General features: G+C 36.7%; 1 protein-coding gene across 2 annotated transcripts in view; it reads right to left on the reverse strand.

The window, feature by feature from the left end:
* The window catches only part of LOC133520773 (tubby-related protein 4), a 97,311-nt gene that overhangs the window by 67,958 nt on the left and 14,678 nt on the right, over positions 1-14,675 (reverse strand). For both annotated transcript variants that reach the window (XM_061855430.1, XM_061855429.1), the window contains exon 2: positions 5,125-5,289. In XM_061855430.1, coding sequence (XP_061711414.1) covers positions 5,125-5,289 — 165 coding nt within the window. The remainder of the gene's footprint in view (positions 1-5,124; positions 5,290-14,675) is intronic.

The raw sequence follows: 14,675 nt of genomic DNA on the forward strand, positions 1-14,675 counted from the left end.
AGGAAAGCTTTTCTCACGATATCTGACTTATTTACTTAGTCCGTTCTGCGACGGCTCGCTGTAATCTGTAATTATCTTTAGCCGTATGTTGGTCTGATTTTAACTATTTTAAGACACAATAGGGCGCACCACCGCACAAGAATATTTCGATGCTGAATCCTTACTAATATTATAGATACGAATATAAATCTGTCTGAATGTCTATCCACCTGAAGGACGTATTAGGATAATTTTCACCAATCATCTTCATATCAGCTAGTTTCTGATAATTTCAGCCCATATGCGGTGCGCCTAGGCGTACATGCAGTATAATAATAAATAATAAATATAAAAAGCCTCTTTATTTTCCTATCACTTAGGTACATACTATTAATTAAACTTATTATGGTTAGTATATTTCAACTTAATTTAATGTTTTTTTTTTTCTTTCAAACTAAAAGTTGATAGGAACCCCACTTTATTGGGTAAAGGCCTCCTCCAATTTGTTCCATTCGTCTCTGTCCTTTGCCTTATTTAGCCATCTTTGACCGGCCGTGGCTACTATGTCGTCGCTCCATCGCTTTCGTGGTCGTCCTGATTTTCTTTTTACGTCGGGGCCTTTCCATAGAGTCACTTCTTTTGTCCATCTTTTATCCGTGTATCTCTACATGCAGTATAGGTATACTAAACGTACATGTTTTCGTAACAGGCAACATAAAGGGCCATTCACATATATAATTCAACCAGCCGGCATTGCGACATACATGCCTTGTATTAGGAATGCTCTTATTGCCATGAAAACGGTGCATGCATACGAATGAGAGCTGATTTAGAGTTCAGACCCATGAAAACATATTTTCATTATACGAGTGCCTACAATTTTAATGTGATGTTGCTGTTGGCATAGTAGGTGGGGTAATTAAGCAAATAGATAACAAAACAGTTAGCAAATTTAAAAACAATTTAGTTGGCTACTTGGTAAGGTATGGTAGATTGTACATAGTGGGCCCTGAGTTTTAAAGCAAGTTAAGGATGACACCTGGATAAACGGCAAGGTGAGGTAGAGAACCAACAACGTATATAATTATTCTCTAGGATTCCCTGGGACTCATGAGAGTCATGTATGTACGTTATCTATGGATATATGGATATATATAGCAACTACTACGTTTAATCAGAAAGTAAGGCACTTTCTGATTATACTACAAGAACTTAATTACGATAGTCACGATAAAAATTTGCCTCTGCGATATCCACCGTCGGAGAATTCTGGTTTTTTATTCGGACATTTGGCTCGGCGTGAACCTTATAAAACGTTACGCTTCGCTCCGGTGAAGGGCCGTCGAAAGTGGCAAGATACATACTAATTGGTTTAATGAAATCTAGAAGGATACGTGCGTCAAACTAAAAGGCTTCATTAGTAACGCAGAAAATCAGCCAGCAAGGAAAGCGCTAATCAAAGATTAATTATGATTGTGTGGTTTTGGCCCCTGACAGGTCTAAATAGAAGTATAATTGAAAACCTCGATTATACTTGTCTGCCTGAGTCTTCGATTAATGTATCCTTTAAGCAAAGCAACAAACTGAAACGAAGCCATTTCGTGGCACTTTATTCTTTCTACGTTTTATTAGGGTTCCGTAGCCAAATGGCATAAAACGGAACCCTTATAGATTCGTCATGTCCGTCTGTCTGTCCGATTCTGTCAGAGCCACTTTTTTCCGAAACTATAAGAGCTGTATTGTTCAAACTTAGTAAGTGGATGTATTCTATGAACCGCATTAAGATTTTCACACAAAAATAGAAAAAAAAACAATAAATTTTGGGGGCTCCCCATACTTAGAACTGAAACTCAAAAAAACTTTTTTCATCAAACCCATACGTGTGGGGTATCTATGGATAGATCTTCAAAAATGATATTTAGGTTTCTAATATAATTTTTTTCTAAAGCGAATAGTTTGCGCGAGAGACACTACCAAAGTGGTAAAATGTGTGTCCAAAGTGGTAAAATGTTGAACGAGATCTAAGTAGTTTTTTTTAATACGTCATAAAGGAACCCTTCATGGGCGAGTCCGACTCGCACTTGGCCGCTTTTTATATGTAAATTGTCTCGTTTGTGTACGAATATTATTTGTTTTACAAGGGGGCAAAGTTGTTGTTTAACAGCTCGTGCTAATATCTCTCGTGATAATTAATTCTGTTGAAGATTATTATTTGCTCCAAGATGACTTAAATAATTTTGAGACATTTTGTACTAAAAATAATTTATATTTAAACTTGAATAAATGTTTCGTAATAAATTTCTCAAAGAAAAAACATAATGTAAACTATGATTTCACATTAGGCAACAATCGTCTGAGTAGAGTAACACAAATCCGCGATCTTGGAGTTGTTATGGACTCGAAACTATCGTTTATACCTCATTTAGTTTTAGACTCTGTTATAAAAAAGGCGTACAAACAATTAGGTTTCATTTTACGAGTCGGAAAGCCATTTAAAACTAGTGTCACTTACAAAATCCTTTTTAACAGTTTTGTTCGCAGCCACCTCGAATTTGCCTGCGCAGTTTGGAAACCCTATCATAATGTTCATATTGAAAGAGTGGAACGAATACAAAAAAAGTTTGTTAGAAGCCTCGATTTTAGGACTGGTCATACTCACCTTAACTATAATGAGTCGCTGATTCATCACAAACTCCAAACTCTTGCTAGTCGACGAGACTGTGTAGACTCTGTCCTACTTTACAAAATTATGAACAATGTGTTAGATGTCCCCTCACTTCTACAACAAATACATTTGAGAGTTCCTCGTAGACGTCAGCGCCAGTGTCAGAAAAAAAAATGTTTTCCATTCCCTTTAGTCGAACATGCTATGCAAAAAATGTATTTATAAGACGTGTTTCTAAACTTTTTAACGAAAATGAAAAACTTAACAATTTAGATTTGTTTAACTGCTCTGTTAATTCGCTAAAAAGTGCTTTTCGGTAATTAATTATAATTTTTTTTTCTCATTATTTATGTCACTTTCCGATAAATATGTCACTACTCATAAATTTCTACACTTAAACCTTATTATCAATTATTATCAATACCTATGGGACGGGTCGATTCACGAAAATTGGCGAGGATTTCTTATAAAATAAATTTGACTGAATTGTGCACAAAACTTGCGCCGCCGGCTCTCGTGAGTCTACCTATACCTTCAAACTTAACTACCTAGTACCTATTTTTGTTTGTTGTTTTATAGACTGCAATTTATATACAATAAGGAAACTCCAGGTCTTAATTTAAGAAATATTCTTGTAAAACTTGTTTGTAAACGACTGTTTGTTTCTTAATTAAATAAATTAAAAATTACAAAATATTGATACTCGAGCAAGCGAAAGATTCCAAAATTGAACCACTCGCTGAGCGTTGCGAGGGTTTCAAGGCAAGAGGGTTAAACAAACTTTGCCTTCGAGTGAAACACAAAATTTTGCACCACACCAACGCGAGGAAAATACTAATTATGAAATACCAAAAAACCAAACCAAATCAAATCCAAATGAACATAATAAGAAAATTATCACTAAAAATCATAATATAAAAGTTAATTCTACCAGCTAACATAAGGAATCAACTCAAAATTTTCACCTGATTAATTTGCCCCACATGTGGATAAAATATAACTTTCTATTCGTTTTTGAACAATCAAGCCTGGCCTTTGTTTTACCAGTTGGTGTGGTGAAATAGTTATTTGTACAACAAGAGAACAAAGTTTGATATTTCTTCGAGTGCTTATTTTGAGTCCCGTGCAAGCGAAAGATTCTATAATAGATTCACGAGCGTAACGAGTGAATCTTATTTCGAATCTTGAGCGCAGTAAGGGACTCAAAAGCGCACGAGATGTAAATAACTTTGATCTCGTGTAGTACACAAAAATTTTCACGACAGCAGTGTGAACATATTTGAAAGGTAAAAATACAACCTGAAAAAATATAATCCGTCTTCATCACTATTTCACTCATGTTTTCTTAAGGTATTCTAACAATTAAGTTTAATTACCTCAATAAAACAAAATGAAAGAAATTTCAATACAATAATACGGATTTTTTGTAAAAAAAAACTTTGTAAGATACGGTCCGAATTGCGGATACTACTTTGTCAACTATAGGAGTGATCGTTAAATGTACAATTATTTACTTTGCATAACATCTGCGTATTTTTTTAAGTTCATTGTTTTATTGTATAATAAAATACGTAAAATATGGTGTTTTTATTAAATTTTAAACTTTTATTTCATTAATTAATTATTACGATTGAAGACTCGTAGAAAGTGTTTTGGAACGATGCGGTCTGGCTTATTTTGGGGGTAATATAAACCGTCAATATACCGTTGAATTACGTATGCACTTATTTTTGTCTCTTTCTTTTTGCTAATGACGTGACCTTGGGATAAAGACAATAGAATCCAAATATTTCGAACTTGTAGTAGGCCCCGCAAGTTGAAATGACATTCGAATATAAAGGTCACTTGAATGTTATTTTGTCTCACTCAGTGAGCAAAATGCGATTTTGCACAAGGTTTTTAAGCAGCAAATTACCCTTCTTCTAGCTGCTGACGTGAAACAAATATTTCTATTCCTATCCTCACTAAGCGTCTGGAATGCTATATAACGTACCGCAACGGGCGACAACTTACAACAAGTGTTTAATAAAGGTGCCTCACTTTTCCCGCTTTCCACTACAATTAAGCGTACTTTATGGTACTCATAATGAGTTTTCCAGCGAACTTTTTAGCCTTCTTGGAATGTATACACGTTATTTATTGAGCGATAAGTTACTTGTTTGAGATTTTTTGTTAATAAACAATTTTGAAGATAATTTAATGTTATATGAGCGAGCGAAATGTAATTTCATTATCTTGTAAGAGAAATATCATTACTTTTGGTACTTTATTACTTAATTTCAATTCACATCATAAACCTACGTAATACCTACGTAAAAAAATTATATGACGTCCTTATCTCTAATTTTCTTAGGAATCTTAGGTAGTACATATTGTCAGCTCTTCTCTCTTTTTTATGGGTTGGTGTTATTCCTAAATGATTTGTATTATTGCGCGTTCCCTCAACTATATGTACCCCTTTCTAAGCTAAAAAAACTTACATCAGATCTGTGGCCGCGCAAGTTGTAATTCGTGCGCGCTGGCAGCTCGTGCGGGCGGCGCGCATGCGACGACGTGAAAGTCACGCCGACGACGCCGCGCACGTTGCCCGTCGCCAGCCAGCCTTCTTGGTAGTAATTGTTGCGGTTTAGCTTCCATCCTTCCTCCTGTGGGAAAAGAAATCAAAATAAAATTTCTGCTAGGGGTCTAGACAACAGTGACAATCGTTAATAGAAAACGCCAATCAAAACAAAATAATCTACGGAAATAGTCACGTGACTTTTCGTAGCATCTTTCGTCCCGCACATTTTTTCTTTTCGTTTGACGTGTGTCGATGTATTACGATGGCTAGTGCCCCAGAGAAGTTATATATTGCTTTCTATTACGAAAGTTGTAAATCTGAAGATGAAAAACTAACAAGAGCCTTAAATCTTTTCTAAGAAAGGTTCACAATTCTAGTTGGGTCATTGGAAAGCTTCAAGCCCCTAACTTTCGTAAACACATTTTCAAGAATTTTCTTTAGATCTTGACGACATTTACGATTTATGGAAAGGTATATCGGAACTTACTTTGTACTTCTACGTACAGCCAAAGACTTAAATTTTTGGGTCAGGGTTCAATTTAATTTGGTGTCAATAATAACGGTATGAAACGTCCGATGTAAAATAAGCCCTAAATGGCTCAACAATTAAAAACCGTTTTTAGAATCTTTGACACCTATAATTACAGTTCATGCCGTGACTTCATGACACAGTGGTTCATTAAAGGGACATCTGAGACAGCCGGTCTAATCAGTAATTACCGTTTAGCTAGACCGCTATAAATACGTACCAAAAACTTACGAGTATCGCAATGCGATACTTACATTTTTTTTCCGTTTCAAACCTTGAATAAAATTATGAGCATTTCCTCAAATTCCAACTCTCTCACGAAACAATATACCTAAAGGTTTTCGAACCATACTGTTAGTAATAAGGCTGCAATAGATATATTTTCCATTTCTCCCCTATAAGAAAGTTTCGAATAGAGTGCACACGTAGGTAAGGAGTAGGAATGATTCCCACTATTACAATGATACCCCAGAGACTCCAAACCCCACGGTGTAGTGAAAATCGACATTCGAAGAAATTCTATATATACCTATCTCTACCGCTCTTGCATTAGAGTGACAAGGACTGCAGATAAGCAATTTCAGGATTTCGATGTTCGCGGTAGCTACCTGTAACTCCCCAAACAGTATTTCACCAAACGGCCGCGCAGGCAGACCCGTAAAGGCCTAACAACTATACGGAATGGAGGGTCCGAATTCAACTGGTCCGCTTAGTGCAGTGCCAGGTCGTTTTGTAAATTGGTGAACTTAATGCTCAAAAGTCTACCTCTGCCCCATCACGCATAACAACCATAACAGGCATTGATAAAATTAGGTACCATATTAAAAGAAAAAAACAAAACCTAACCTCAAAAAGGATACAATAAAATATTATCCCTTCTATATGAGCTAGCAACTGATATGTTTGAAGAAGTTTGAAGTGAAGGTGTCAAGCCAAATCTTAAAAGCGTCAACATTCTCGAATCGAATTACAACCCTGTTTCGGTTCGGTTCAATAAGAAAGAAAGTTGTCCATTAGTTGCTTGGGGGCATTATTGACCAGTATTGCAACTATTTGGCTTGACACCGACTTCAAACGACCGGTCTGGCCTAGTAGCCGATGGTCCGCGGGTTCGAATCCCGGTAGGCATTTATTTATATAAGTATGTATGTGTGTGTGTGCGTGGCCGAAAACCGTCTGGACGGCCTAGGTACCGCTGGAGAGATGAAGTGCAAAAAGACCTTAGCGAACTCGGCGTCGTCAACTGAACAGACACTGCGTTGTACAGAGAAGCATGGCGGTCTTTGGTCTCGGAGGCCAAGATCCACTTCGGGTCGTTGCGCCACAGCAGCAGTAGTAGTATATAAGAATGTATTTCGGTCGTCCGCTATCCTCTTAATGCGTCTCCTAGTATAATTCATCGCTCGTATAGCCGTATGGAGATTATAAAGAGGAAGTGAGGACAATTAGCAATCGTATGAAGCGTCCTGCGAGCGCCGGAGATCGAAGCGAAATTGCCAATTAGCCAGATATTACGTGATCCCATCCCCGAGTGATGTGCCGAGTATTCCACGTTCCCGATTCCGTTCCGTTCCCGGTTCCGTTCGGAAACGGTTCCCGAGAGTGTTGTAATTTTCAGTGAAATTCATAATAGGCACCTATATCTAAATTTAATAAGAAATAAAATAAATATTTAGGGGCAATCTTACACAGATCAACCTAGCCCCAAAATAAGCAAAGCTACAAACATGTATATCGTCGCCTAGTATTATAATTACATAGCTAAATGCATACTTAGATAACATAAATGACATCCGTAACTCACCTAAGTTTGTACCTGCAAATATTCGTGATAAACACACATAAACGTTAAGGGTCCTTACCGGGATTCGAAACCGGGACCTCCTCCTTCGTAGGATACTAAATTTTTTTTTACCTAATCCAAATTTGTTTGATTTTCATTTTTTACTTTAAATGATTTTATATTTCTTTTAATCTGATGGTGTGGTTACCAAAGTTATAGACTACGGGGTGGGCCATGCGTGTTGCCAACTTTTAAAAAATCTGTACGATTCTTTTTTTAAAGAACCCTATACTGTAGCTTGAACCTCATAACTTATAATTCTCCAGTATAATTATATACCATGTAGGTGGCCAGATCATAGAATTTGATCATTTCATGAAATGTCATTTTATGATATGGTTAGGTTAGGTTTGATTTTTTCATAATACCGATCAGTTCTAGAAATGATTGCCAGATCATGAAATCATCAATTCGAAGATCTTGCCACGGCATAGTACTGATAGTACGACATCCGTTGAATATTCCCGGAATTTTCCGTTACATTACAAGCACAACACTATCCTCACCATTACGACGCACCCGCCCAATTAACGCCATTTCTAAACCCATTACCTTTCACAAGTCCCCCGAGATTAACAAACAGCCATATCAAAGCAACAGGTTACAGCGAAGCAATCACGAAAACGGAATACACTAACACGTTTTATAGTTTTCATAAATAGCTGTTCCAATTTGGTTACCAACGAAAGACGTTGAAAGTAGTGTTGATAGGAACTGGAGTCTCTTGAGTCTAAATTTGAAGAACTCGTTTTTACGAGACTGTGCTAAAAAAAACTCCTTAAGTAACGTGACGGGTCCCTTATTAAGCCTTTTTTGAGCGCAACTCAAAAGGACTCGAGCCTCCGAATAGAGACTCCGTCAACAATTTTATAGGTTTTATAGGCGTTATTGTATGATCATGCGTACTTAACCCATGAATTTTACAGGAAGACAATGTATTTTCAATTTTTTGTACTCATAAATAGAACTAGAGTTCTCTCAAAAGGACTCAAGTCTCTGCAAAAGGCTCGGGTAATTGACGTATGACGACTAGACATTCGAGAAATTGACGTAATTCTACTAGACATTCGGGGAATTAGGCCCCATGGACCGAACCGTCTCCGTCGGTAACAAGTTGAAAAGAACTAGAATTTCGACTAAGATATACGAGTCTAAAAACAGAGTCTAGTCTTAAAGCACAGGACTCGAAATCTTAGCCAACACTAGTTGGCAGTGGACAGACACAGTTCAAGCACAATTTCGCAATTTTGAAGTGAGAAAGCGGGAGGGTGTTGGGGCAAGAGGGGACCTCTATATATAATAACATTGTTTAGATACTGACATTGATTCACAGCCGTCAACAACTGCAACAACTTCATTCGCCTGATAACCTTGGACTTTTTTTTACCTACTTTGAAACGAACAAAATATCTTTTCGATAATTGGAGATAAAATAGGTAACTAATAAGATATATCGAAATACGTCACGCATGTCAATGTCAGTACGGGGAAATGGTATACATAATAAGCAGGCAAGGGCTTCTCAGATAACAAATAACTCGTATGTTAATTTCAAAGAAAAATAAACGTACTAACAATTTCGTTCTGCAGGGTTATTGTTATTACCAAGAACAGGCGAGCCTTCGCCTGGTCAGATCTCCAGATTCCTAAATGTAACTAATCCTAACACCGATGTTCGCATATTGCGGGCATCTTTATCTGTCACTATAAATACGTCTTAACTGGAGTAAAGGGGCCAGCTGATTACCAGTTCGCCGAACGATATCAGCCTGTCAGTTATTCACGATTGTCAAATTTGCGGGCAATAATCAGCTGTTAAAAGAGAAAGATGCCTGCAATTTGCGAATTTCTGTGTCCGCGGTAGGCCCTCAGTAGCTACGCGTGAGCGTTTGGAATAACACACTTGCGCTAGTATTCTACAGCCATGGCATATTAAACGACAAGACGAAACTCTTTGAGCTCGCAGATATGAAAGTACAAAGAAAAACTGGCGCAAGAATTACTGTTCTTGTTACGACGACGCGCTTAGGAAGGATTTTTAATCTTTACGGAAGCTTGCTTAGCGCACTTTCGAGTCGCCGTCCCTTTCACTCTTATAACGTATGACATAATGAGGAAAGCAACGCCCGAAAAACGATACATTTCCCGGTAACAGTTCAGTATGGAATTTAGCGATAACGGCTGGTGTCTCTAAAAGTAAAACACGCTTATATGATATTAGGTTCCGTGTGGTAAAAAAAAAGTTTTTCCATATCCATAATCCACTTGTTAAAAGTTTCACGACTAAAATATATTCTGGTAAACCCACTTTGTCAGTAAAAAAACGCCGCGAAATTCAAATTGTATATGGGAGGACGACGTGTCGTGATTAGCGCTTAATGGGTGAAGTAAACGTCATCATTTAATAAAAGTTTGACGTTTAAAATAACACTTGCACTGTTTATGCGTCTGTCTGGGCTGTCAACTTATCTTGGTCTGACTCTATGATCCTTAGATAGGCATTTACTTATTTAGACATTAAATAAATAATAAGTCGCTGCAGCTCTATAAATAAGTCAAAGGAAAGTTTCTAAAACATGTTATTCATTCCCTTGAAGTAAAACATGTATAATGGCGTAGGTAAATACCCAATCCAAGTAAATATACAGTAATGATATTCTGTTACAGAAGACGGTAGGTAACCTAAAAGGAAACCACGACAAAGTATAAAAAGCGCCCATTGACATTTCCATAATCCACTTGTTAAAAATGTTACGACTAAAATATTATAAATATGGAATAACGATCCTAGTTAGAATATAGTATAATGTTAAAGAAAAAACAAGATGAAGCAGCTTTATAAATAATTCAAAGCAAAATTTCTTAAACTTGTTATTCATGCTCTTAAAGTAAAAACGTGTTTAATGGCGTAGGTAAATACATAATCCTAGTACTAAGATAGAAACAGTAGCGTCGGCGTCGGTTCAGCCGCACAGGGCCCGCGGGACAGATTTTCATCTGACATCGCGATACAAGAAAAACAAACCTTGACCCACAGATCTCCTTCCGTTTTACAAACTAAGGGTCTGTTGCACAATGACCAGTATTGGATAGCTATGAATTACCTAAATAAATTAACTGCTAGATCTTTTTTGTTACGGACGGCTAAAGAATGGAATGCGCTCCCGCCATCCCTGATAAATATGACCTCGGTCTCTTTAAAGCAAGAGTGAATAGGCTACTACTGAACCGGTGAGCTCCATCTTAGGCCCTGTCTTCACTTTCCATCAGGTGTGACTAGAGCCAATCGCCGATCACTTTTTAATTAGAAAAAAAAAAGATAAAACTTCCTGCAAAACTTAGCACTATATCTGCCAGTTAAAAACTTATTTGAAGATTGTGAAACGCCAACGATAACTTTATTCGTCAGATAAGTGGCATATTCAGGACTTTACTTGGACATTGTGACGGGGCCCTAACTATAGTCCAATACCTACTAAAACAATGGTCTACAACTTGTGGACCACAAGTGAAATGCGTAACGATTTAACCTGCATGGTGCAATCACCGCGCGCACTGGCCGGTAATAATAGTTACTCGTATTTGTTGTGCCCTTTTCGCTCGTCTTTTGTGTTTTCGGGTGAATTTTCTCGACAATTTGAAATTTTATTTAATCTTATTCAAAGCTTAAATGCTGTATTATTGTTGAAAATTACTTCTTATTTAATGGGCTGCCCAAAGAGTAAAGTAAATGTATAGGGGGCTGCCTCTATCGCAGGTAAAGATTGTATATATTTATAATACTTTTAAGTTCGGCTTGTGTTTAAACCTAATCCAAGTCTTATTTGTACGTCACTGGCTCTTGTAACTGAATGAGGCTTGGGTTAGATTCCGACCCGAAATCTAAGAACGCACGATTGTTGCAGCCCTTTCTTCTGGTTTAAAATCGAAGCTACTTAGGTATTTTATTATAGTTTTCATCTGCTTGCGTCTGGTGAGCCCGCGTAGTCCGCAGTAGCACCCGCTGCCGGAATTTATCGTTCGGCTTGACCAAGATTGGAATTCGAGTACGTTAAGGCCAGTGACGATATTTTATTGGTTTATACTCGCATACTGACGGATGTTAGTTTAATTTATTGTACATATTTTTACTATTTCATTGTTTTACTATAAAAATTAGTTTAGTTTTCATTTCCTACCGAGTGGTACTAGTCAACTAACAATAAATATCAATGTCAATGTTCTTCTTGGTTTTGTCGGAGTTTGTTCTGCAATTTCTAGAAATATCTTGCATTCGAACTACGAATTTCAAATTAAAGTCACACCTGAACGAAGGTATTTGACTTAATTTTGACCCATAGTTGAGACGTTGGGAGCCTTTGGAGTCTTTAGACTAAGTAAAGGTTGGTGGTTTTACGATACTAGATTGTGTTGGGACCAGAACAATGCCGCTGGGACCTACATAAAATGTATATCTTATAAATAAAATAATAAATATTATAGGGACATTCTTACATATATTGACTAAATAAGTCCCACGGTAAGCTCAAGAAGGCTTGTGTTGTGGGTACTCAGACAACGATATATATAATATACAAATACTTAAATACATAGAAAACATCCATGACTCAGGATCAATAGTACCTGTGCTCATCACACAAATACATACATGCCCTTATCGGGATTCGAACCCAGGACCATCGGCTTCATAGGCAGGGTCACTACCCACTAGGCCAGATCGGTCGTCAAACCTTATCTATCTTTTAGGTACAGTCAGCCAAGAAAGTGGTTTACCACTTTTCGACTCTATTACTTGACCATCACTAAACCACTTTCTTGGCTGACTGTACCTTCGTGTAAAGTATGGCGAATTATAAATAAATATAATATTTATTCACGTAGAATAAATATTGTTTGAGTGTTGTATAGAACAAATAAGAATTATTAAATAAAAAATATGTTTAATTTCATGATCATCATATCAGCCCTTTATCGCCCACATGTTTAATTTATTTAGTACTAAGCTTAATTAAGTCAGGATTTTGCATAATGGTGGATATATTATCCATAATATTAAAAAAATAGATATACCTATTCTGTTTATCTTTTCTTATATATATGTATATATCTATTTATAATTTCCCCTTAATCTCGAGATCAACTAACATTAATTATCCTGATTTATTAATAAAAAGATTATCATGCAAAGAAGGGTTAAACGAGCAATTCTCGTATATTTATATATTTCGGGAATCTCGGAAACGGCTCTAACGATTTCGATCAAATTTTAGCAAATATGGGGGTGTTCGGGGGCGAAAAATCGACCTAGCTAGGTTTTATCTCCGGGAAAACGCGTATTTTTGAGTTTTATACGCTTTCTGAGCAAAGCTCACGCACGGACTAATAAACGAGTGCAAGTGATTTACACTGAGATAAAAATATTAAATCCATGTCGTATTTTTAATACCTACCTTAGAACGGCTCCGTGCCGATAATGATGAAAATCGATTCAAAACAAATTCGAAAAGATATTCTGCAAACGTACGCATCTTGCCTTAATTTCATTTAAAATATTTGAATATTTGCTACCAAGGTACCTACTTAATGACGCAAATACGGCACATAAACAATTTACTTATACACACGATATGTATATTTTAATGTTGAATAATAGTGTATCTACTTAGTTTTTATCCCAGAAATCGCGCAAAGGGCGATTAATGTGGGGTTAGACTTATATGGCGTTATTCATAAACGCGCTACAAATCCCATTTAGTTATAAATTGTTTATCCTTATCTGTCACTTCAAATATGTATACATATATATTAGTAAGAAAGGGATAAAACATAAATTGACTTATTGACGCTTGTAGTGCGTATATGAATAAGCGGGTAATACTAGGTACAACAAGAGGTTAACTTAACTGACCATCGATTAACCTTATGTCAAAGCGGTACTAGCTACTAGTAGTCTCTTTATATAGTTTATATGTAGCTATATGATAATCCAAATGGCAAGTTATTTTGCAATACTTTTGTTAGGAATAACATATCCATTCCCGGCGTAACATGCTCATTCCAATATCCATCACAAACCCCCTTTTAGGTCCTTCGACACAATTACCCTCCCCTGACCCTAATCCGTAACGGCGCGATAGTGGGATAAGTAAGTGTAATTTTGCCCTTAAATGTCAGGCCCTTGGATTGCAGTGGTAACGATGACGGGTAAGTTTGCCCCCCGCTCGGAAATTGCTTAGACAATAAGTCGACACAAAAGTTTGACTCGGTAACACTTGAGCAAGATTTTTTGTGACAATTCTCTCTGAGCTTTCTAAGGTGTGATATTGTTACTCGAATGCCGTATGAAGTGGGTATTTATGTATGTAGGCATGTGGCTAGGTTTGCCACCACTGTAACTATGTGTGTTACAACTTCGTTAGATGGCAAATTTATAAGTAGGAGTAATAGTATTTTTTGGATGGCTTTAGCGGTTGGGTTACTTTCTTTTTATCCACGATTTATACAAAAAATCAAGTTTCACCGTTATACGTAAAATATTTGTAACTTGTGGCTCTGATAGCTATAGACCTCGCAAACCCCTATGGATCCGCAATTAAATAAAAATCCAAAACTGAATCGGCAAAAAAATCTATTTAACAATTGAACTTTCTCACAAAATTTCACGAAAATCACGTTGAAAAATGCGACTTGTAGAGAAGAACATCCGGACATTCGAATTTTTTTGGTCAAGCTGAAACGGAGACCTTCGCTTCGCTTCGGTCAACAAAGTAGATCTGCGAGATTGTTTTAAATCAGCAGAGTGCTATTGTTTTTTCTAGATTTTTTATTTGAGTGACTAATTGCTAAGTAACCTAGGGGTTAAAGTTTCACTTTAAGGCTAGGGGAAGTTTAGCAAAAAATCAGCTCATGATTGATCCGATGATTCAAAGTCAAAATGACAAAAACCAAAAACACTTTGTAACACCAATTGTTGAGAAACGTTGAGTGCGGAACCCTAAATATCCTCCTATATAAATAATTAATTATATTATTCGCAAAAAACAAAACTGTAGGTAAGGTAAGTAAGTTTTTGCCCGGGAGCAAATAAAGAAAAACAATG

The sequence above is a fragment of the Cydia pomonella genome, chromosome 8, assembly GCF_033807575.1.
Source record: "Cydia pomonella isolate Wapato2018A chromosome 8, ilCydPomo1, whole genome shotgun sequence".
In the NCBI taxonomy this organism is placed as follows: Eukaryota; Metazoa; Arthropoda; class Insecta; order Lepidoptera; family Tortricidae; genus Cydia; species Cydia pomonella.